This window comes from Protopterus annectens, chromosome 8.part0 (assembly GCF_019279795.1).
Source record: "Protopterus annectens isolate FY-2018-M chromosome 8.part0, PAN1.0, whole genome shotgun sequence".
NCBI lineage: Eukaryota > Metazoa > Chordata > Ceratodontiformes > Protopteridae > Protopterus > Protopterus annectens.
In genome coordinates, this window is record NC_056741.1 from 697,890,933 (window position 1) to 697,914,985 (window position 24,053).

At 40.2% G+C, this 24,053-nt stretch overlaps 1 protein-coding gene across 1 annotated transcript in view; it reads right to left on the reverse strand.

Moving 5' to 3' along the window:
- KRTCAP2 (keratinocyte associated protein 2) overlaps positions 1–24,053 on the reverse strand; it is a 290,270-nt gene that overhangs the window by 231,069 nt on the left and 35,148 nt on the right. Inside the window, exons 2-3 of the mRNA XM_044080146.1 lie at positions 7,397–7,551; positions 2,473–2,536 (exon numbers count right to left, since the gene is read on the reverse strand). Coding sequence (XP_043936081.1) covers positions 2,473–2,536; positions 7,397–7,551 — 219 coding nt within the window. The remainder of the gene's footprint in view (positions 1–2,472; positions 2,537–7,396; positions 7,552–24,053) is intronic.

Sequence of the window (24,053 nt, forward strand, 5' to 3'; positions counted from 1 at the left end):
GCTGCACATCCACAAATAAAATGGGATAAGAGTCACTCGCTCCAGGGATCTCAACCTAGCCTGTGATATTAATAGAACATGCTGGAGACACAGATATATTTCGCAGAGATTGATGCTCCTCTGGAATAAACTCCCAATTTATGTCAAGCAGTGCTCCTCAATACCCCTATTCAGTGCAACCCAGACAACTGGATGGGAGACTGTAAAATCACCCTGGGGGATAGCACCTACGCCCCTCATGGACAAGGGCAGTCAGTGCTGATCATAGACTCATTCTGCAAATAAAGACCATCTTAACCATAGTCAGTTAGGGGACACAGGTAAAAGTCCTAGGGCCATTAGCCTATTAACCTCCTATAAACTTATACATCATTTATGTACTTTACGCTTTGCATGTTGGACACGTCTGATGTAAGATGCCTGGGAGGTGTAAAAGCTTTGCTATGTTATCCATACATTCAGGATATCTCAACTGTAAAAAATACAGCAACAGTAATAAGGAAGAATATCAAAAAGTTGCCAAAGGGGAAGAATGAGAAGTAATTTCTGGGACTGATTTAAAGGGGAAGAGGTGGGCAAGAAAATGCTGGAACAGGCATTCTGAAGTAGAAGCCTGAAAGGATCTTTGCTTTTTATTAGATCCCATCTGCCACTTTTTCTTAGACCCCCATTTGCCAGAAGCTTGTTGAGACTTTATTTTGCTTTTTCAACACACTGTTCGAGTACCAGAGAAGAAGGACCACACAAAACCTCAATGTCCAAAAGAGAATTCAAAATCTCTCATTTAACATTTTCAAAAACCTTCTGATTATGTACCCAGGCAAAACATCTCATCACAGTAGCAGTAGGTCTAGCCTTTGACACAGAGTCAGCACCATCATAAACACTCTAAAAATATTTATGTTTGACAATGAATAGCAATAGTAGGATTCAGAGATGACCTATCTTCTGAAGGCAAAGATGAAGAAAAGTTCCACAAACTGTCAAAACAAGCCAATGTGTTTTTTAACACAAGCCTGTAAATTTGGACTCTGATGGTTAGAGTTGAAATACAAAAAAATATTTTCCCAAACCTGTCAAATGCTTTACAATCCTTGTCCAAAAGCTAAAGATTAGCATTGACACAAACTGTATTAACAGTTGAAGATAATAGAAATAGCTGCTGGATGAGACCTGAAGTGAGAAAAACAAAAATACTTGTTAGGTTGAGGAACTTTATGAAGTCTGTTTGCTTTTTTAGGGACTGAAGATTGACTACCAAGATTGCAGGTAAAGAGACCTCCTCCAAGGCTGGCATTATAGGAGGAATGGGAGTGGAGTGCAGCATGCAGTAATATCCCTTTAATGAGGATGGAACATTCACTTTTTCCCAATGTAATAATTTATTCATTCTGGACAGTCTCAGAAAAAAAACTGAGGAACTACTTACCTTAAACTCAGAGTCGGGCTTGTGAAGAAAACACAGATGAAGCCCCGTCTCTATCTGTATCACAGTCCTCAGATAAAAATATCCCCAGTAGCTGTGGAATAAAGTTTTACATCCCAGACTCCCTGTTATACAGGATTCAAGGCTTGCAATAAGCCCTTAGCTAAAGCAAGTAATTCATCTTAATTAACAGAAATACTGTTATCGGTAGAATTATGACTAACCTTTCACTTCTTTTTTCTAGGCACATCCCTAGAATGAGACCAACTGAAGGGTGATAAATCATCCCAGAAAACAGGTATCTTACCCTGGCCACCCTGAGAAGAACCTCCTGAAGAAATTCCCACAAAGAAGATGGTTCCCCCATGCCCAAAAATGGTAAGTGGAACAACCAAAAAGGATGTGGCTTAAATTTGGTCCATGGTGGCAGAAAGGACTACACCAGAGGGTCCCATCGAAACCAGTGACTGGACTAAGGAACAAGCAATGGCCACTGAAGAGTCGTCCACAAACAGCTGAGGTGCAGACTGACCACACAGCATAACCAAACTATATGATTTCTAGGTACAGCTGCAGAAGGAACCACATTACCAGTAAGGAAATCCATGTCCCTGCCCCGGGAAAAGCCCATTTGCTGGTAAACACTGCTGGAAGGAGTTGGTCAGAAGGTAAGCTGTCATCTTAGTGCTCACAAGCAGAACATATGCTTACACTTCCCAAAAGAAATCCCACAAATATTACAAAGTAAATGCACACGTAGGCCACTCAATCCTGGAATCCCTTTTCATAGAAAGTGTAACTGAAACAAGCAAAACAGAAGGTAAATTGTCATGAAGGGCATCTTAAGCACTAAAATACAATCACTTCCTATAAAAAAATATGTATTCTTTCAAGACACACAGTACAAAAGCAGCACATTTTTCTCACAGGATATCATTTCTCTGGACAGGATATAACCGAAATAGCTCAGGCTTCCGCAGCAGTGATACTGATGAACGTAGCCTACAGTACCCACAAACTGTACCAGGATTATTAAAAATACCTACCTTCAGGAAATATTCTTGCCTGAAATCCTTTTCCAAAAGCCAGATTTTCTAGATTATTAAAGGCCTGTATTTTTGCTAAGTCAAGGAAACAACACAAAGACAACAACTTATACAACGACATTATTCTTTGTGTTTCAGTGACTAAAGTTACTCATGCTAGAACATTACCTTTTTATGTTTCGTCACTGTAGTACAATAGTTTTTACTTTTGGCTTTTTTTTTTTTTTAAAGATGTTTTGACCAGGTTGATGCACTTTTATCAGGCACTACTTTTTTTTTTATTTAAAGATGTTTTGACCAGGATGATGCACTTTATCAGGCAGTACTTAGGTGCAATTCATAGACATTATAGACAGTAACAATGTTTTACACACACAATATCAAAATAGCTGATAAATTATACAAGAGATATACTCACAATGATGAGACATAACACTGGCTGTATGGTTAAACAAGTGTACAACAGACTCATGGATCATGATGACTTAACAATACACAGTAAGTTAACACATTTACAAGGGAACATATAGATACTTGTAAAACGTAAAACTCACATTTCTGTTAAAAACACTACCACAAGTATACAGAAGGTGTCATGTACCAGGTGAGAGAAACTAAGCAGTACAAATAACTAAGCTGAGCACTGTAACTGACTGAAGTGTCAGTTTCCAAATAAGAACTTACTGATAGGTGGTCAAGGACAAGACAGGAAAAGCATCATGTACAAAACAGTGCAGCTTACAGAGAGGTGGCTGATTATAGGAGAAGAAATCATGCAATACACTGCACATAAAAACAGTGACATCTGATTTTTATTTGGAGGCACAACAGTAACAGTGAGAGAACCTGCTCATCTGGTTAAATGTATAGTACTAATAAACTCACCTTCTGTCACCAAAAACTTGAAATGCAATGCTTGTAATCTCCAGCACAGGTAATGGTCTGATAACTAGGGTTTACAATTACTTCACTGGCATTTTAGTTGATTATGCTTTTGGGACTGAGAAGTTCACTTCTAACAGTACTTTAATGTACAGTCAGTTCTCCCAACTGTAAAAAACCTCAAATGTAATGCATATGCTGAAGATCACAGGTAAATATCTCATTGCACCAGGCTGTGGAATGGTGATTCATCACTGGGACAAAGCAGAAATTCCTTAAGATTCCAAGAGCAGAATAAGTTATTACATTTATTTCATTGAATTGCACTTCTTTAATGCTTACAATTGTGCTATACAGCTAATCTGCTACATTTTGCACTGTTATAATGCTTTTTTTACTGTTTCATTGCATTTGTGTACTGTTTTATGCTGTTTTAACTGTATTTTTCATTGATAGATACTGTTTCATTACTCTAATTGCATTTTTACTGAATTATTTAACTGTAAACTGCTTTTTCATACTGAGAGTTGTATTTTCTGTTTGTGAGTGCTCTATCAGTGCTTTTCTGTGCATTTTTTGTGAGGTTTCTGTGTTCTAGTCAGATATCATACAACTGATTTGTCTGCAGTTAAAAGCATTCTCTAGAGTCTCCTTGCTCCATTATCTGTTTAAAACATTCATTTAGTGGCTAGAGCTAGTAGCTGTAATAGTATGCATTACTGTAATTGCATTTTTACTGAATTACTAAACTGTAAACTGCTTTTTCATACTGAGACTTGCATTTTTTGTTTGCGAGTGCTCTATCTGTGCTTTTTTGTGCATTTATTGTGAGGTTTCTGTGTTCTACTCGGGTAGCATAATCTGGATGGAGGCCTGCTGTTATCCAGGCCTGGCAGTTTTGTTTGTTGAGTTTCCTGTGTTTGTGGCAGCCATCTTCTACTGATAGTGTCTTGTCTTCTTTGTTACTGAGAGTAACAGGGTTTCTGACCTTCTTTAACACAAGTGATTGTTGTAAGAGCAGGGGCTAGCAGGAATGGGTAGTAATTCAAGCTTCTAGATTCTTCCATCCTTTCTGGTATATAAACCCTGTGTCTGCAGGGGGCTGTGCTTGCACTTACCAGGCTGTGGAATGGTGATTCATCATTGGGACAAAGCAGATATTCCTTAAGATTCCATGAGCAGAATAAGTTATTTCTTACATTTATTTCATTGAATTACACTTCTTTAACGCTTACAATTGCGCTATACAGCCAATCTACTACATTTTGCACTGTTATAAAGCTTTTTTTGTTTCACTGCATGTGTGTACTGTTTTATACTGTTTTAACTGTATTTTTCATTGATAGATGCTGTTTCATTACTCTAATTGCAATTTTACTGAATTACTTAATTGTAACCTGCTTTTTCATACTGAGAGTTCTATTTTCTGTTTGTGAGTGCTCTATCTGTGCTTTTCTGTACATTTTTGTGAGATTTCTGCATTCTACTCAGGTATCATATAACTGATATGTTTACAGTTAAAAGCATTCTCTAGAGTCTCCTTGCTCCTTTATCTGTTTAAAACTTTCATTTAGTGGCTAGAGCTAGTAGCTGTAATAGTTTCCTACCCGCCCTCCCTATTGGTGTCTTGTTCTTATACTCGGTGGCTTTGCAGTTGCCCGCCCATACTGTAAATCTGATCTGGGACACTCCTCCCAGTCTAGTGTCATTAGCTCATTCTACCTAATACAAAGAGAACATTTGAGAAGGCCAACCCACTTAGGTTCTTAACCTTGAATTATCCTCTGTTCCTGTTTTCGCCCTTTTTAGTTTACTAAAAAAAAAAAAATTTTCACAAGAATCTCCTTGTGTTCTGTGTTCTGACTGAGTGTGCTTCTCATCTGAGAAGTATATTTTTTTGCACTTTTAACTGTTCAGAGTTGTATAAAACAATAATTGAATTCAGTTCAGAATAGAGTTTGAATAAATTGCATTTATTTAAACTGCATTTGCGCTAATATTGCTACACACTCAAGTGTGCTAGCTTGCACTCCACTCGAATTGTTTTTAGTGCTGTTTTAGCTGCTTTTCTGTAAAAAAAAATAAATAAATAATTAATCTAATCTTGTTTCCCGCCTTTCCTGTAACTAGTCTAGTCCAAATACATATTTTCTGTATCCAAGACTGTTGGTAAGCTTCTGAGCGCCCCAAGCCTTTCTGTATTGGAGGGAAGCCTTCTAGCTCGTCAGTGGGAGTGATAAGCACTAGGTAGCCTATCTACCACAATAGGAGTGGTTTCTGGTCCAGAAATTTTAGTTTATTGGTCGTTTGGTCAGTTTTTCCATCTCTCTCAACTTTCTTTAACTAGTCTAGTCCAGATACAGACTTGGTGTATCCAGGACTGTTTGTAAGCTTCTGAGCAGTGCCAAAGTCTGCTCTTCAAATTTTCCCTTAGATCTTCTAGTTCTCTCCTCTCCTGCACTTTTACTAGCTTATTAGTCTAGCACTTTACCAGACGTCTTGTAGCCATTATTGCAGTACACAAAAGTGCTACCAACACTAAACATTCTACAAGGAAACAGATCCAGTATTTATTAATGCTCACCCCTCCAGGAATGTCTAAATGTCAGTTCCCTGTGTTTTTCCTATTAATCTGATGAACTTGGGCATCCTGAAGCAATGTAGCAACTGCCTCATGTACACCGACAACCCTGTCCTCTTACCTCCCAACACTCAGACTTGCGAGAGATGCACTTCTATATCCAAACTGGAAGCCATGCACTCTCCAACCAAGACCGGAATAGCTGGTCAAGAGGAAAAGGTCAACACTTGCACCACACCACATGGAACACATAGCTCTCCAGAACACACACCAGCACTGCTTCCACATAAAAACATAAACCACACACCCACCTTCGCGGAAGCTCTCAATAAAAATCTACCCAAACAGTAGAGACCTCCAAGGCAGACACACACTCGACCACCACAACACAACACTAATCACGAGACACATAACTTTCCTAAACAGTGTGCCACTCAATCAAAGCCCCTAAGGCAAAACAGCATGCCCAAAACACTTGTCATAGGTGACTCAATAGTGAGGCACACTGATGTCACACTCACTAAGTTGAATAAGGAGAATGTAACAGTCAGCTACCGGCACAGTTCCAGCTCCTTCAAAAGAAAACAGAGTAGCATGCAAAGCCTTGTCAGTCCCTTCTTTCCCCCCGAGCTCCTGCTAATGCCCATACCACTAATTACACTTGTATCACCTGGGTCATAGTCATGGCATTATACCTCAAGGCCAATACAGCTGGTCTTCCTAACCATATTTTGATATTTATCTATATATAAATACATATCTATATATATATATTACACACACACACATACACACAGATATATCAGATATATACATTGTTATCTCTTTGCTCATCAATCCTGACTCAGACCAAAGCACCAATGTGCTGGAAAGGATAACAATCTGGATTCATCACCAGTTCAGAGAGAAAATCCTGTCATATGTAGTGATAAGAGCACAGGCTGATACTAAGGATGAATCACTTATTCTTTCATAATGTGTACTGTGACAGGCATTGTCCATAAAAGCAAAAGCTGAAATTAGAAAAAGTGGTAGTAAAGCACTGAAACTCAAGGTCAGAACCATGGGAAAAAAGTCCATTTCAACCTATGGATCCTTCAAAGAGGCATTTTATTTTATTTTATACATTTAAGTAAGCCCACTGGAGACAAGTGTCCTGTTCTTGGGACACCCTGGGAGCACTGTCTGGTTACATAACCTGCTGCAAATAGCACATCAGACAAATTAAGGTGGAAAAATCAAAACCTGTAACCTTGACTACAAGATACAGCTCATTAATAATTCTGAGCATTAATCCTCAAAATGGACCATCCTGAATAACACTCAGTTTTATATTTTTATTTACTACTTAATCCATTCCACTTTAAGTGCTCCTGTTAAATCCATATCTGTATCACATCACCTTCTCAAAAAGCATGAAGAAGCCACTCTGCAAAAGGAGATGCACTTATGAAAGGATACAGTAAGGGCGAAGACGAAAAGTTCTGATCCAAGAAATCCACCCAGGATGGTGAACCACTCTGTTGAGGCTAACTGCTTACTGTACATCTGCATTCCAGTGAAGAGCAGCAGAGACAGCAATGAAGACAGGACCAGTGATATTCCAGTACCAACAGCTGCACAGAGTAAACACACAGGAATTATTACAATCTGAAGGCAGTTTTCCAGCTCTCAACACAACTAAATTTGTCTCTCTAGATCTTCAACCTGTAATCTGTACTTACAACTACACAAACATTAGCTAAAACATGCTTTGACAACAGAAACGTACCATGTTGGCAAACACCCTTGAAGACATTATTGTACATCTGTATATAATGCTCAAAATTACATATTTCTGTGAATGCTTTACTGCTACATTTTCCACTTGCTTAATCCATGTACTGCCCACTTTCAATAATATGCATTAAATGTAATTTTACTACAGAATCTGTAAATACCGATCAACTGTAGATTTCTAGATATATGTAGCCCTTAAGTGCTATAGTCTGGCTTTCCTACACATTATTGCATAGTCTAAAATGATTACTTTCAACAAGGGTTCCTATAGCACCTGGTGGGGATTCTTCCACTAATTTTTGTGAATGTTAAAAATAACAATGGCTTCTTTCTGTGGCAGAAAAATTACAGGTATGTTTGTTCATATGTGTTTACCTTATGGACACAAAGTGCAGGGTTTGATTCTCACGTGGGGTAATTGGCTAGGCTTAAAATGGTTCACAAGAGTAGTCAGCCTAGTAATAATCTATAATAATTCATCTGTAAATTCAGCAGCTGTGCAGAAGCCATTAGTCTCAAGTTTCACATTAACAAAATGGGCATAATGATTTCATAACTTCCTTCTCGTAACAATTTCATTGTAACTTAAAACACTATGGTCAGGATTCAGAAAAACTACTGCTACAAGTATTATTTGCGCATCACTGTAGTGCTCAATAGCATGGTGGTGATAACCTGCCATTCAGGTATGATAAAGCCGCAATAAGTAACATCTCATTAGTAGCTTATCATCAAGTCATGCAGTCAAACACTGTGCTATCAGACCAAACCTTGATACTGCTCCCCTACCAGCAGGCATCTTCAAACATGCATAAAACAATATACTGACATGCCTGGTACACTTTCACAAGCATCTAGATACCTGCAATCATAAAGGCAAGCATGTGTGCTCACATGAGTGAGTGCACTCACAGAACTTTGTAGTACTTGCCTCCCACAGCATTCCCACTCCCACTCTTTCCACTGAAGTGAACAGGAGTACACCTTCATAAAGTCGGCATACACTTTTTTCTGATTCTCTCCTACACAGTGCACTAGAGCTATACTTTGAATTGTTTTACTCTGCATTCTTCAGATACCAGGGATATTGCCAGTGGAAAACACATAGCTAATCAACATTAGCCACATTCCTGGACTGTCACATTATCATACAGTGCTGCCAGGGAGACTGCTTTCCACACTACTGGCCAGTGGCTTTGTAATACTGCAACGGTACAGTAGTCTCTGAATCATTTCAGCCCAACACATTCTGCAACCTTTCTGTGAATGGGACTAAGTGCATTAAGCATTTCTGAATTTCAGAGAATGTTTTAATTCAATTTAGTAAAAAGGTAATTGCAGTGTTATTGTTGTTTTATTACCGACAACACCCTGAATTGTTATGTTTAAAGGGTCTATTAATATTATACACTACTGTACATACACATAAAATTGCTGTAGAATTTACAAGACAACTGTGGGTAGATTTGCAGGGTTCTTCAAATAGTACTGTTGGCTTCTTTAGTGTTCCATCACCACAAGAGAAAAGCTGACAAATCAGGCAGGACTATTTTTTTTTCAAATTTCTCTCATTTACTAAACCTCTGTATCTTTAAAAGTGAACACAAGCACCATCCTGTCTTGGAACAATTTTGTAAATATATCATCTCTAACTAAAAAGGTGTGATTGGTGCAGGACAATTCTTACAACAGTTAATTAGTCTTTAAAGAAAAAGGTATTAACTAGTGCTTCACCGTTATATCACACAATTATAAAATCAACTGTAAGAAGGCTCCTGGATGGTTGTAATGTTTGTACCTGGATATAGTGGTTGATGTGTGTGTTTTTTGTATTACAGTGCAAGTTTGAGCGGTTATGTCACTGGTTTAGCTTTTTTTTTTTTTTTTTTTACTGTGTTACATTTCTCTTTTTTTGTGAAATATTTATTAAGTTTATCCAAAACTTGAATTTTTTTGGAGTATCCAATCAACGTGCTCATTTTGGAATATTAATTAGTTTGCACTGTTGATGTACATCTTTTTTTATTTTTTATATATTTTAAATTATTGTGCACATTGGAAAAGAAACTTGAAATTTTTAATTTAGCTAATGCCCCTGCAAAAGAGCAGTAAATTGAGCAGATAAGGAAGAATGGGTGCTTTTATGCAAAATACCAGAAGGTTTGTGATAGTCTGTAAAGGTATTTTACAGACGACATTCTATTTTCATACTGAATATTGTTGTAAAAGAAATTATTGGGGCTGTAACTGTTTTTCTTTTTGTCAATGTTATTGAAGTATAAAGTGAGTGTGTATGCACATAGTGAAAAGGGGTGTGTGGTTAGTACTGCTGCCTCTGTAGTCATGCTTTTTCTAATAGCTGCACACCTAAGTTGGATGTAAACTCTCATATAATATAACTTTCTGTATTTATACTTTCCTGCAAATGCACAACATAGGTACAGTGCTTAAGCAGGGAAGTAGTTTAGTATATAGTCACTCAATTTCAACGGCTCATGCTGTGCTTTTAACTCCCAGCTGTCCAGATTTTTGCTCTTTTCTTCAAAGAATTTGTGCTTTTCTGAGACGTCACTGTGTAATATAAGAATTAAAGTCACTAAATAATGACATGCATTTTAGTTTCATACTTCGTATCATTTAGGAAATACATACTAACACAGACCCTATTATTTTAGCAAGCTGGTAAGTTTATAATGGCAATATTTAACATGAGCCCCTATTTTTGGGTGTTTGTCCTTCAATTATGTCACGCTTTGTCCAGATTTCTTGCTCTTAGAGGTTGGCAAGTATGGTAGTACTTTTTGGTATTTCATGGTGTTCGTGGTTTCAGTAGTTTTACATGCTGAAGTTGTTTAGAAGCTAGTATGATCTTCTACATACAAGAAAACTCAGGTACTCTTTTTTTTTTCTTCTTCTTTCTTTCTGTATTTCGTAGATGATTCTGGCTCACTTATAGTGACTGCAGTAGTGGTGCTGCGGTAGCGTTGTCGCATCACAGCAAGACGTTGTCCTGTTCGATTCTCAGCTAGAGCGTCTTCTGTGTGGAGATATGCATGAATGGGCAACTCGGCACGTAAAAATCTACTGCCAATCATTAGCGGACCGGAGTTCCGCTGTGGCGACACCTAACTGGGAAAAGCCGAAAGACACAACAACATTCTGACTCACTTAGTAGCTTGCGAACAACTGGAACATGTAAAACTATTGAGAGAAGTTTTAATATGTAGCATATGTGGACAGAAAGGTCAGCCGCTAAACGATACTTTACCAACTGGATTTTTCCTGCTGGTATATTCTCGATTTACAACAGGCAAGCTGGTTGGGCTGACCAATCAGAGTGCTTGTTTTTGAATGTTAATGATGAGTCATTGTATAATACTTTTTAATGGACCAACATGGGTTTTGCAATTACTCAGCTTTCGGTCTAATGGCAGTCCTTCATCAGAAGTTAAATTACTGATGTTAACATAAGAACTCCTGTCGGTCTCCCGATAAAGGGCTACTGTTAGCACAAAAGCTGAAGTAACTGCAAATCCTATCTTGGTTCTTTGTGTTGTCATTCAAAACTGCATTCTGGAAATTCACTCAATCAAACAAAATACAATCTTTTGTAAATGGCAGACGCAAACAAATTTACAACCTTAAATACGAAAATGTGAAGTAGAAAAGTAGAAAAAGTTCATTCCATGACTATTATCCATTAACAGTCACACATATGACTAGCATCAATCAGACTATTTATTTTATTTACCGTGAAAGTCCATTGGGCTGAAGAGAGCCCATTTTCAATGGAGGCCCGGGGAGAAAAGCTCCATGTAGAATTATCCAACTGAAAAATGAACATATACACACAAGTGTTGTTAAAAACAAATATAAATAAACAATATATAAAAAACAAAAATTATGGTGAAACATGCCCTGTCCAAACATACACAAGCAGTATCCAGAATACAAGTAAATATACATGATATACCACAGAGATGCCAGTGCCTCATAAGCCATATTTAGAATTTTAAAGAAACAAGGTATACAGGGTTGCAAGTCGTAGGAGTGTAAGACTTTGTAAGAGATAGTAGGGAGTATGTTTTTGGGAAAAAAAGAAAAGATAGTAGGAAGTAAATAACATATAAAAGAGAAACAGGTAGATAAGAACAGTGCAGATCAGTATTAGAATTGAAGTTGAGAGAAAAGGAGGATGGGTGAAGTAGAAGGAAGTCAGGTAGGGTAGCCCATGTACTTTCCAAAGACAGCAATTCTGCTCTTCAAATTCCCTTACTTTGTACTTCCCATTTATGCATCCATTGCTGCATAAATGACTCTCTAGTCTTAACCACTGCAAGGTAGTCAAGACTTATACATTTTTAATTTGTTAATGAATTCTCACAATCAGGAAAAAAAGAAAAACATAGAGGAAGGTGAAATTATCACGTATGCTTGGGCATATTCTCGATGATTCATTATAGCACTCAGCAAGACATAAACTTACACCAACAATATTGCTATGCAATTCTGCTTTCCCTCTTTTCCACCACAATAACATCTACTACTTCAACAACCACTGGCTTCATTTTTGATTTCAGTTCCTAGTTACTGTTTTTTACCAAACGTTATTATGCTTACTAATGTCTATTCATTTTTTATAAGTTCTACTGATTTGTCACATCCCTGGCATTATTTACAGCTTAATAATTAACAGTGATTTACTAATTTGTGTGTTCCTTAACCTTACAACTCTATTTTGTATAAGTTAAGTCTCTATTAAGAGCAAAAGACAAAATTCCCATGTCCCGTAAGTTCCTGTATCACAACCGCAGTATGTCTGATCTGCCAAGGGAAACATTCTTCTCAACTTCACTGGGATATAAGAGAATTTATGTATGTACTTCTAGGCAAACATTCTAACGTTCCTAGATGTGCTCAGCTTGGTTTCACTAATTCCCTAGTATTTGTTAATCCTACTTGACCAGTCTACTTACACTATTTTTCAGAATGAGAGACATGAGGTGTGCCTGCTCAGTGAAATCAGAAAGTGGAACCATTCACTACATGGCATTAAGAACTCTAAACCCAACCCTAAAATCCTAACCTTAACCCCAAAGCTCTAATCCTAACCCCTAAACTGTAACCATAAAACCCCAACATTAACCAAACAGCAGCAATCCGATAATGTAATTCACAACTTATGTAGAGCAGCTTTCCATTGGTAGGAACAACCATGGTCCATTACCTAACTTCTCAGTTCTCTCTGAAGGCCTCCTTACACCTCAAAATTACACTGGATGATGTGCCATCTACCAAACTTCAGCTGGGCAAAGCAACTTCCTAAATGCTGTCTTCTCTAGGAAATCAATAATAATGTGGTTTTGGAGAGTACACAACGGCTGCAATTTCTTTCTTTTGGGATATTTCTCCCTTCTTCATATTTCTTCAGCCACTGAGCTGGTATATGTACATTCGGGGGTGCTTGCCCTCCCATGTGGGAAAGGTGTGCAGGGGAGTAAGCCCCCACCTTAAAAAATCAGAAGTTATATGCTTACCATAACTTGGCCTCTGTGTTGTCCATTTTCATTCTTCCTCACAAATGGGATCGGATCTGACCCTCAGAATCAACTTGGCCACATGCAGAAAACTTTGGATCCAATTCGTGAGCTCCTCCCTCTATCCATAATGCTCTATTCTCTCCTCAACTCCTCAGATCAAGTTTTCTGCCTAATCTCCCAATTCATAATAGAAATAGATAGACACAAGAAAATATTAGGGCTCAAACCTGGAACTGAAAGCTTCCAACACAGTCTAACAGGTACTTCTAGGAAAGACAAGGCTGGGGGATGGATGGGAGGGAAAGTGAGGAAGAAATGGATAATACAGATGCCAAGTTATGGTACATACATAACTTCTAAATCTGATGTTGCCTCTTTTCATTCTACCTCATAAATAGACAGAATCCCCAGCTACGTATCCCTTGGGAGGTGCTCACAGAAGGCCATGCCGGAGCACTGACAAACCAAAAGAAGCTGTGCTTCTGCAGACAATGTCCAATTTGTAATGTGTAACAAAAGGTGCGAGTCTTCGACCAAGTGGCTGCAGCACAAACATCATCAATGGAAGTCCTTGATGAAAAGATATATAACGTAACCATAGACCAAGCAGAATAAGCTCTAGGGGTTCATGGCAAATCTAATTATTTTTGAGAATAAACCAATATATGCAATCAGTAATCCATTTGGCAGTGTAAGTTTAGATACTGCCCACCCCAAAAGGCTAGTGGGAAAAGGATACAAACAGCTTTTCAGACATCCTGAACTGTTTTGTTCTGTGAAGATAAAAACATAACTGTCTGTGCACATCAACGAGGTGAAGCAAGCATTCGCCCTTATTTGTAAATTTTGGAAAGAAGACTAGTAATTGGATGGACTGGTTAATGTTATTCTCCATCTCCACTTTAGGATGAAAGGAAGGATTGGTCTGTAGAGATACCTTAACCTTATGAAAAATAATGTAAGGAGGCTTAGCCGATATGCCCCGAAGCTCATTCTTTTTGCCGAAGTAGTAGCCACTAAAAAGCTTGTTTTCCAAGAAAGAACCTTCATAGTGCATTTGTCTGCTGGCTCAAAGGGTTTTGGAGTTGAACCCTGAAAAACAAAGTAAGGTCCCAAGGCAGAGAGGGGTCTTTACTGGCGGTCTGAGGAGAAAGATTACCTTTGTGAAGACTTTGCACAACCTGGACATAGCCGGAGAAATTTTGTTTCCAGAATGGAAATTCGAGATTGCTGCTAACTGAACCTTAACAGCCTAGCCACTTCTTTAAAAACAGCTGTTAGGAAGAGAAGAACGGCCGAAATAGGTGCTGAAAAAGGATTAATATTCTGGATGGAAACCCAAATAGAAATTTTTTTCCATTTGCTTTTGTAGACTTTCTTGGTAGAAGCCTTCTGGGACGCCATGATAATCTCACAAACTGGGGAAGCAAGCCTGGACTGTCTATTACTGGAAGTGCAGAACCACACAGTCATTTTAAGTGCGTGCAGACTGGGATACTGGATTCTCGATGGATAGGACAAGAGATCCTGAGTGGGTTCCAATATCCATGAAGGATATCTCAAGTGAGACCAAAAGAAGGGAAACATAACTGCCAAGGCCAGAAGGGGACAAGGAGGATAACTGAACTCTTCAGCATGCTTGCTTTCTGTAAAAACTTTGTAATCACAGGAAAATAGGGTAAGCACATAGGAGACATGGGGGCCAATCATGAATCAGAACATCTCTCTGACTGCCCGGAGAAGGGATCACAGCAAAATACTTGTTCCACTTGTTGAGAGGTGAGGTAAATAGTTAGCAGCAAGGCTGGCCCCAGCAGCTGAAGAGCATATTTGCTACTGACTGACTGAGGGATGATTCGTGAGACATCAGAATGCACCAGCTGAGCCTCTCTGCTAGTGTGTTGGCTTTCCCCGGAATGTGCGTTGCAATGAGAAAGCGATCTGAACTGATTGCCCATTCTCAAACCCTCATGGCCTCTCTACACAGTGAATAAGGTCGGCTACCTCCTTGCCTGTTGATGTGCCAGACTACTGACATGTTGTCCATCTGAACTGCAACAGTCCCTAGATGGAGAACATCCTGAAATGCTTGCAACACTAGAAGGAGTGCTCTCATCTCTAGGACACTGATATGCAACCTGGTCTCCAGAGGGGACCACCGTTCCCAAGAAATGTCCCCCCACCCCAGCTGGGAAGTGTCCGTGGTCACTGTGGCAACTGGGGGCAGAAGGATAAATGGTGTGCTCAGAAACAGGTCGTCTGACTGAAAACACCAGCAAATATGGCCTTTGCAGACCGGGATGAGTCTTATGGGAAACAATAGGAGCTACAGTATGGACTACTGTACTGCCAAGCTCCATTGAAGGATTTGCATAAAGAATATTGCTAGGAGGACTAGGGGTATGGCAGCTGACACTGGTACTAATCATGATGGAGGTGATGGGTGAAATAGTAAATTCCGAACTTGAGGTCTCAAGGATGTGATGCATTGGAGAGGTATGGACGCCACACGATTTGTAGTACTCAAGAGAGTTCCTGTAAATTCCAAGTTCTGTACAGCACTAGATTTGACTTGGTATGATTTATTGAAATGCCTAAGGTGTTGGAAACCTGGAGCAAGTAGTCCCTGTCTTGTAGAAGTTGATGCTTGGATGGGGTGGTGAGAAGCCAATCGTCAAGCTATGGAAACATCTGGAATTCCTCGAGTCTCAAGTGAGCTGCCACAACTGCCATGCATTTGGTAAACACTCTGGGGGCTCTGGTTAGCCCAAAGGACAGTACCCTGAACTGATAAGGATTGGCTCCCAGCTGAAAGCATACATGTCTCCTGGATCACTTGTCTATTTTTATGTGATGGTATGCATCCTGGAGATACTATCATCCTTGTGCAGAAGAAGCAGGACAGACTGAACTGTAACAATTCAGAACTTCGTCTTCTTTATATACTGGTTTAAGTTGCTTAGATCCAAAAATGGGTCTTAGGTGTTCTGTCTTCTCTGGCACTAAAAAGAAGTGGGAGTAAGTTCCGAATCCTAGCTGGTCGGGCTGGACCTTTTGGGTGACTCTCTTCTGAAGCAGCTCGATAAATGGCAACCTCCGTCTTACCATGATGACTGCAAATAAGATCTGAGGAGTTGAGGAGAGAATAGAGCACTACGGGTAAGAAGAGAAGCTCGAGAACTGGATCCGAAGTTTGTATGCGGCAAAGTCAGATCTGAGGGTCGGATCTGATCCCATTTGTGAGGAAGAATGAAAAATGACATCATCAGTTTATACAGTTTTTCATCTGAAATGAATGGCAATTTGGAGGTTGGTGTAATGGTTAAGGTCTTTACCTCATGGACAGAAGGTACAGGGTTTGAGTACTACCTTTGAAGGGAAACTGGCTTGTAACTCAAAGAGTCGCAGTGGTAATTTCTCAGCAAACTAAACAGCTCATTGACTAATCTCTAGATTGCTGGCTGGTTAGCCCTGCCCTCCATTAATGACATCAGTGCAACTGGTGTCCTCCCCACTAACTCATTTATATCAAGTAATCTAGAAAGAGCCAACATTCCTTCACATTTTAGAGTCAAGGAACTATTTAGACCCAATTTCTGTCTAATCTGTTTCCACATATCCTACAGTTCCCCAAATGTTAGTTGCTTGCAGTATATTACAAGATGTAGGGCATAGAGGTGACATACGGATGCAGTTACTCAAAACTGAATTGCCTCAGAAGACAGTAGGCTCCAAAGGTCAAAAAAGGCCATGCACATTCAGGAGGAAAAAATGCCAATGGATAAAGAGACCGTTGGCCAGGAGGGGAACCAAAGCAAAATCCTAAGGAAAAAAGGGGGTTGGAAGGAGGGCCTACATCACTGTTGCAGTATTCTTCACAGTAGGGAGAGTACAAAAGCTCAAATAAAATGATTGGGAGGTGGAAGGCAGGGAAGAGCACTCAACAAACTCACAGAATGTCTCAAGCAAAACCTGCTCTAGCCCTAGAAACCATATCCCATTTATATTGCTTAGTAAAAGTATGCACTGAAGACCAAGTAGCAGCTTCCAGAATGGAACTGGCATCCAACTCCTTGAAAAAAAGGTCCAGAAGAGGCAAATGACCTAGTGGAATAAGCTCTAACAGAAGTGGACTGACATTTGCCATGAAAAGAATAACAAAAAGAAATGGCTTAGAAATCCAGAGGATTCATCGGAAACAGTTAAACCCTATGTTCAAGAATGAAAAGAAGCAAAATGCTGGTCAGATGTATGAATGGCCTTAGTTTTATCCAAATAATACCCAAGCGTTCTGTGCAAATCCAAGGTACGTAGGACCCTCTCACTAGCAGACTAAAAAGAAAAGGAGTTGGAACTGCCCGATTCAAAGACAACTCATTAACCTCTTTGGCCATAAAAGAAGGATTAGTACGAAGGGACAACCTGTCCCTCTAAAAAAACATAAAAAAGCAGGGATGGCCATAAGGGCCTCAAGCTCAGAAATCATTTGAGCAGAAGTAAGAGCAAGTAATAAGACAGTCTTCCAGATGCAATTTTGCAGAGAAGCTGAAAAGCAGCCTGGATCAATTTTTCTAAAACAAAATTAAGGTCCCAAGGAGGAAGAACAGGTTTCCTTGTGGGCCTAAGATGCAGGACACTTTTAAGAAACTTGGGCCTCAAAGGGAGAAGCCAAAGGAGAATTCAAGGGCAGACAGACAGAAATAGCTGACAAATGGGCCTTTACAGAAGAATAGGCCACCAGACTGGAGCAACTCACATAAATAGGACAGAACTAGAGAAACCCCCCACTGAAAAAGGATCCTGGTTACAACCATGACACCAGACAGAAAATCTCTTCCATTTAGACATATAAGACTTTCTGGTTGCAAGTTTTCTTGCTTCTTGTAAAACCCTGAGCATGTCCTCATAAATCAGGTTCCTAAAAGGGATCAAAACCCTATCACCCACAGTGACAGTTGGGGAGTGGACCAGTGAGGGTGGATGAGTGACCTGCTGTCCTGTGTCAGGAGGTAGGACGTTCAACGGGTGAAGTAATTTGTGATGACTGTCCCTGGCGAGATGTATAAAGAGAGGGAACCAGAACTGTCTTGGTCAAAAGGAAGTAACAAGATTTTTTGGGAGTCCTGCTGAATCTTCTGCAGGACTCTTGAAAGTAGAGGAAGTGGAGAGAAGGCACAGAGAAATATTCCCTTCCAAGGAAAAGAAAGGGTGTCTGTCTTCCATGCCAGATGGCATGACACTCTGGAACAGAAAAGAGGGAGCTACCTGTTCACAGAAGAGGCAAAAACATCTACCTGAGGACCACTCCATAGATGGACTATGTCCAGAAACATGTCTCTGTGAAACATCCATTCTTGAACTTGTATTTTGGACCAACCTGCTCAAGGTGTCTGCCTGAGGGAAAATACACTGCACGAAGAGTTAACTAGTAGCTGAAAGCCAGACCCCAGGCCTGAAGAGCTAACACGCAGAGAAGGTAAGAGTTTGTGCCCCCAAATTGTTGACATACCACATCACTGTGGTGTTCTCCATGTAAATCTTCTGAGGGCCTGAACAGAACATGGGGTGAAAAGCCTAAAGTGCCAGAATCAGAACTCTCATCTCTTTGATGCCAATACGGTCTATTTGCTGATGGGAAAGCCAAAGACCTTGAACTTTCAGATGACCACAGGAAGCACTCCCACCCCACCCATGTCTGAAGTGTCAATGAATGATTCTTGAGAAGGAACCAGAGGCTGAAAGGGTAGGCCTGGGTTAAGGGTAAAGTTGTTAAATCCACCATTTGAATTTCCGCTTTAAACAAGGAAAGGCACATCAAAATCCAGAGGGTGGCAATGCTGAAGCCAAACTTGACTTGAGGTACCACTGAAGCTTCCACATGTGCCATCTGGCAAGAAGAAGCATTGGAATAGAAGAGGCCATGTATCCCAGGGCTCAAAGAAACACTCTGTCTAGGATAGCAGGCAGAGGAAGAAGAGATTGAAAGAAAGCTGTCAAGGACAGAACTTCTGGAGGAGGAAGAGAAGCCAACATTGACACTATCTGAATCCTGCACCCAGATACATATGGTCCTGACAGAGAGTTAGAACAGACTTTTCAAAGTTAATAGTGAACTGCAGACTTTGGAGGAGAGATATGATGAACTCCAGATCCTGTAACAAGCGACTAGGAAAAGGCACCTGAAGCAGCAGGTCATCTATATAAGGAAAAATCTGAATGCCTTGGAGCCTGCAAAAGGCAATCACAGAAGACAGGCATTTTTTAATACATTTGGGGCAGTAGTGAGGCCAAAAGGAAAACAAGGAAACTGAAAATGACAGGAAGAAACAAAGAAATGCAAAGACTTCCTGAAAGGGGGTGAACAGGAATATGAAAGTAAGATTCTTCGGATCCAAGAACACTAGAAAAGCCTGGGGTAGAACAAGTGCAAACAGAGTTTGAAGAGTAAGCGTCTGAAAAAGGGACCTTAAGAAAGGTTTTTGAGCAAGGAGAGATCCAGAATAGGTATACAAGTGTCCTACTTTCGAGGGACCAGGAGCAACCTTTTCCTATTTGTGGAGGAGGGATAGGTTGAATAGTTCCCTGGTCCAACAGAGACCCAAGGACCTCTAAGAAATTAGAAAGTTATTCCAGAGAAGGTTGGGTAATTCCTAAAAAATGAGAGAGAAACTTCCACACCATGAAGTTAACCCTGTCAGATGATACAGAATACCCAAGAATCCGAGGTGATGACATGCCAGTTTGAAACTTCAGAGGGAGAGCCAAAGGGACAGGGGAACCTGGTTGAGGGGTGGGATGTGGGGCAAGGAGTCAAAGAGAAGCTAGATTGTCAGATAAAGGAGGCTTCTGAGCCACACGAACCTGAGAAGACTTAACAGGAGGAGGTCGCCTACCATCCTTCTTGCCTTTTGTGGCCTGACAAGGCTACCTGCAAACAAAACCAGCCCTAGCAGGACAGTTCCTCTGGAACCTAGGGATAGGGGATACAAAAATACGTTTAAGATCCTGCAAAGTTTTACCTTTTTCCTGAGGAGACTTAAAACATATCAGTGGCAGCAGTCCCAAAGAGATTTTTATTATCTAAAGAAGCATCCAGCAACTTGGCCTTAACGTCTTCAGGTAAAGACAGCAGGCAAAGCCAAGAATAACACCTCAGGACAGAACCAAAGGCAGCAACTATGAAAGATGCATCAGTAACATCCTAACTACACTTAATAGAGTGATGTGCCACCTGAGAAGTAGAACCTAAAATATAGAGAGCAGAAGATTTTGCTTCAGAATCAGGGACGTCGGAAATAACCTGACAAACCTGGGCAATCATGGCCAGAGCATATTTGCTCATGTGGATCTGACAATTGATGGCCTGAAAGGCCAAAAGTAGAAGCAGTATAAACCATCCTACCAATTATTTCCATTGCTCTATTATCCTTATCTGAAGGTAGAAGCTTGGAAGAGGACAACATTTTTAGAAGGCTTATCAGAAGAGACTGACATCACAGCACGATCAAAGATTAGTACTAGGCTAACTGCCCTTGTGAGCCATTTTAAGCTTAGCCAATTATCCCTTGTGAGACTCAAACCCTGCACCTTGTGTTGGTAAGGCAAACACCTTAACCATTAGGCCACCCTCCTTCAGTAGAATGACACTTCAGGGACCGTTTAGAACTGGTCAGGTTTCTTTGGAGCAGAAGGCTGGGAATCAGGAGACTTACAGGCAGCTATAAAGGTGTCTAACAAAGCAGCCACCACTGCAGGCACTGCAGAAGGTTTAGGAGTGTCCGCCTGAAGCAGCTCATAGTACCTTTTTTGGATATCAGACACTTGAGAAGAATCCCACTTAAAGTATTACATCTTTCTAGCTACAGTGCCTGAAAAACACAATTCCTCAAAAGGAGACTCAGGACTCTCAGACTCTTCTTCATTAAAATCATACGCCAAAGGCAAAGACATCTAGGAACTGTAAGACACGGACCAATCATCAGACTCGGAATCCTTGTCTAACGAATCAAGTTCCCTAGCCCATTTGGAAGGAGTAAAAGTCCAAGAGAGAGAAGCCACAGAAACCTTGTGGGGAGGCTTCAGGGACATTAAAGCATTAAGCAGGCCCTGTATAAACTCCTGCCATTCCCTTTGTGGATCCTTAGGTTTTACAGAAGTATGCTTAGTCTTCTGCTTTTCTTAGTAGGGGTGTCAAGCCCTAACAAACACCAGTGCTTCTGACCTCTGATGAGATTCAAAGAGTGTACCCAGAACCTCTTCCATGAACAGAATCTGTGGAATCCCTCTAGTGCCTCCAAGATGGTCAACTGTGGTTCACTCTCGACATTCAAAGCAGGCATCTGCAAACCCTCACAGGGCATGCGAAAGGAAGGATCCATGCCAGCCAATGACCGGGTTGTAGCAGTGGAGTCTGACATACTCCTGTAGGCCATCCAGTGTATTTCACCCACTTCTATAAAAACGTCTGGTGGAGGAAGACAGCCAAAGAATCTAGCCAAAATGATTTGGCCGTCTTCTTGCTTAACGCGACTTTGGGGTTAGAAGATTCCACCATGCTACTTTAGGTTAACAGATTAAGCCTCTGGTTCTCAAGACAAATGGCCAGAGAAGACTACAAACTTCTAAGAGTCTTAGGCAAAAATCCTTTCCAAATGCTACAGGACATATAGTCATGGGAAGCACCCAGACAAAGAAAGACACTGTTCGTGATGACCCTTGTGGGGAATCTGCCTACGACATCGACATTTTCCCCTCTTGGATGAAATGAACGCTAGGTACCAAAAAAGAACAAGACCAAAGGAAAAATAAGACCCTAACTGGGCACTTATGTGACAGCTAGGCATTCGGCACAGCAAAAGTCCTTTCAGACCAATGAGTGTCGTCATCTGGACTGGCGGCAAAGATGTTCTAGGTAACTGCAGCTGTATGCTACCTTTATGCCCTACATCCTGTATGGGGAGCATGTGCGTGATGTACAACGCATGCAAAATCTAAAAGGTTTGGTATACTGGCTGAATACTGGGCTATCCTTGGCATGATAGCCCTACCATGAAGAATACTGCAACAGCGATACAAGAGGGCATCTACTTATTTCCTGGACCAGTTTAAAAGGTCATGGCCCTTTCCCCCCAATAAAAAAAAAAAAAAAAAAGAAAAGAAAAAAGCTTTACTTCTGCCATATTCATTATCAACTATTCAGACTTACCTTGCAATCCTTTGAGGGGTAATAAACACTCTTCGGCATGCTCTGGCCTATGAGTGTAACTTGTTACACAATCTCCTGCTTTACACGCCACTAAAAATAATTCTACAATTAGGTAGCTTATGAAACACAAGATGTGGCCTATAATTTTTTCAGCAAGATGACCTACTTTGCTTTTACTCTCCCTCTCTCATTATCCAGCATCAAGCTTTTACATCCTCCTTGCAACGATATAACTGATACTATGCAGTACGTACAGACTCATCATATGCAATACGTTACCTCTTCACATTAAATAACAAAGAACCTTGCAAGCATTTAAGCAGAAAATGAATGATACTTTGTTTCATTAAAGTCATGATAAACAACTCAAGACTACTTCAACTCAGTCCCTTTGGAGTTGTCTTCCCTAGACTTTTACCTTTGTTGCATTCTGTATTTATATGTCATAAACTATTCTTGTCCAGCCAGCTTTACATTTCTTCTCTCTGCTGACCTACTTCAAATGGCCTTCTCCAGTAGCATAATGGATTACTGTTCATCTCTTTGGGCTCAGGCAGTGTCATCACCCTCTTTGCACGAAGACTTCTGCATACTGGTCAAGGCTTCTTGCTCATCATTAGAAAGTACAGGCCTTCAGCAGAAACAGGACCTTGAAAACACTGGCTACTGCATCCTGAACTTCATTTTCTTTCACCTACTAACAATAAAACTGCTAAAAACTTAGCTCACTGTAACTGGAAATGTACTTTAAAAGGTCTTTTTTCCTAAAATTTAGTACCAAGTCCCAGGATAGTGGAATGTCTCAAATCTCACCAAGACATGACACAATTGCCTAGATTCCACCAAAGGCCATGGAAATAAAACCAATGCACTCTCGATTTTTATATGAGTTACCTGCAATGTCAGTCCACGCTGCCAGCTCTTCCAAAATGAATACAAAACTGTCTATGATCCTCTTCCTTCTCCTACATGTCAATCACAAGGACATTCTTTCTCCTTGATTAATCAGGTTATGATTAAGCAATTCTAACTTTACCTCATGACTAACAAATTGCTCCTTCAACATCTTATTCTCCTGCTACACGGACAAAAATGGCATCTGAATGATCTTTCTGTATTTTACAGACTTCACTAATTCTGCTGAATAGCTGCGGTGGTGGTGCTGCGGTAGCGTTGTCGCCTCACAGTTAGACGTTGCCCATTCGATTCTCAGTTACAGCGTTTTCTGTGTGGCAACATGCATGAACGGGCGTTCCTTCATTGAAGGTTGTGCGTTAGGCCCGGCAAGCCAGCATGTAAAAATCTACTGCCAATCATTAGTGGACCGGAGTTCCGCTGTGCTAACCGGGAAAAGCCGAAAGAAACAAACTAATTCTGCTGAATGCTTTCTTTTATGAATTTATAATTTATTATGAAACTTTTGACTTTCATCCAAGACTGCTTCAAACAATATAGGAGAATCATCATTAGACTTAAGTACTCCCAAACATTTTTCAAGGACAGCTGCATTTTTCTCTGATTCTTCTATGTGGTCAATAAAGTCTAAGTCTCACACTTGCCTTTTCATTTCAGTTTCATGCCTTTTATTTATTTA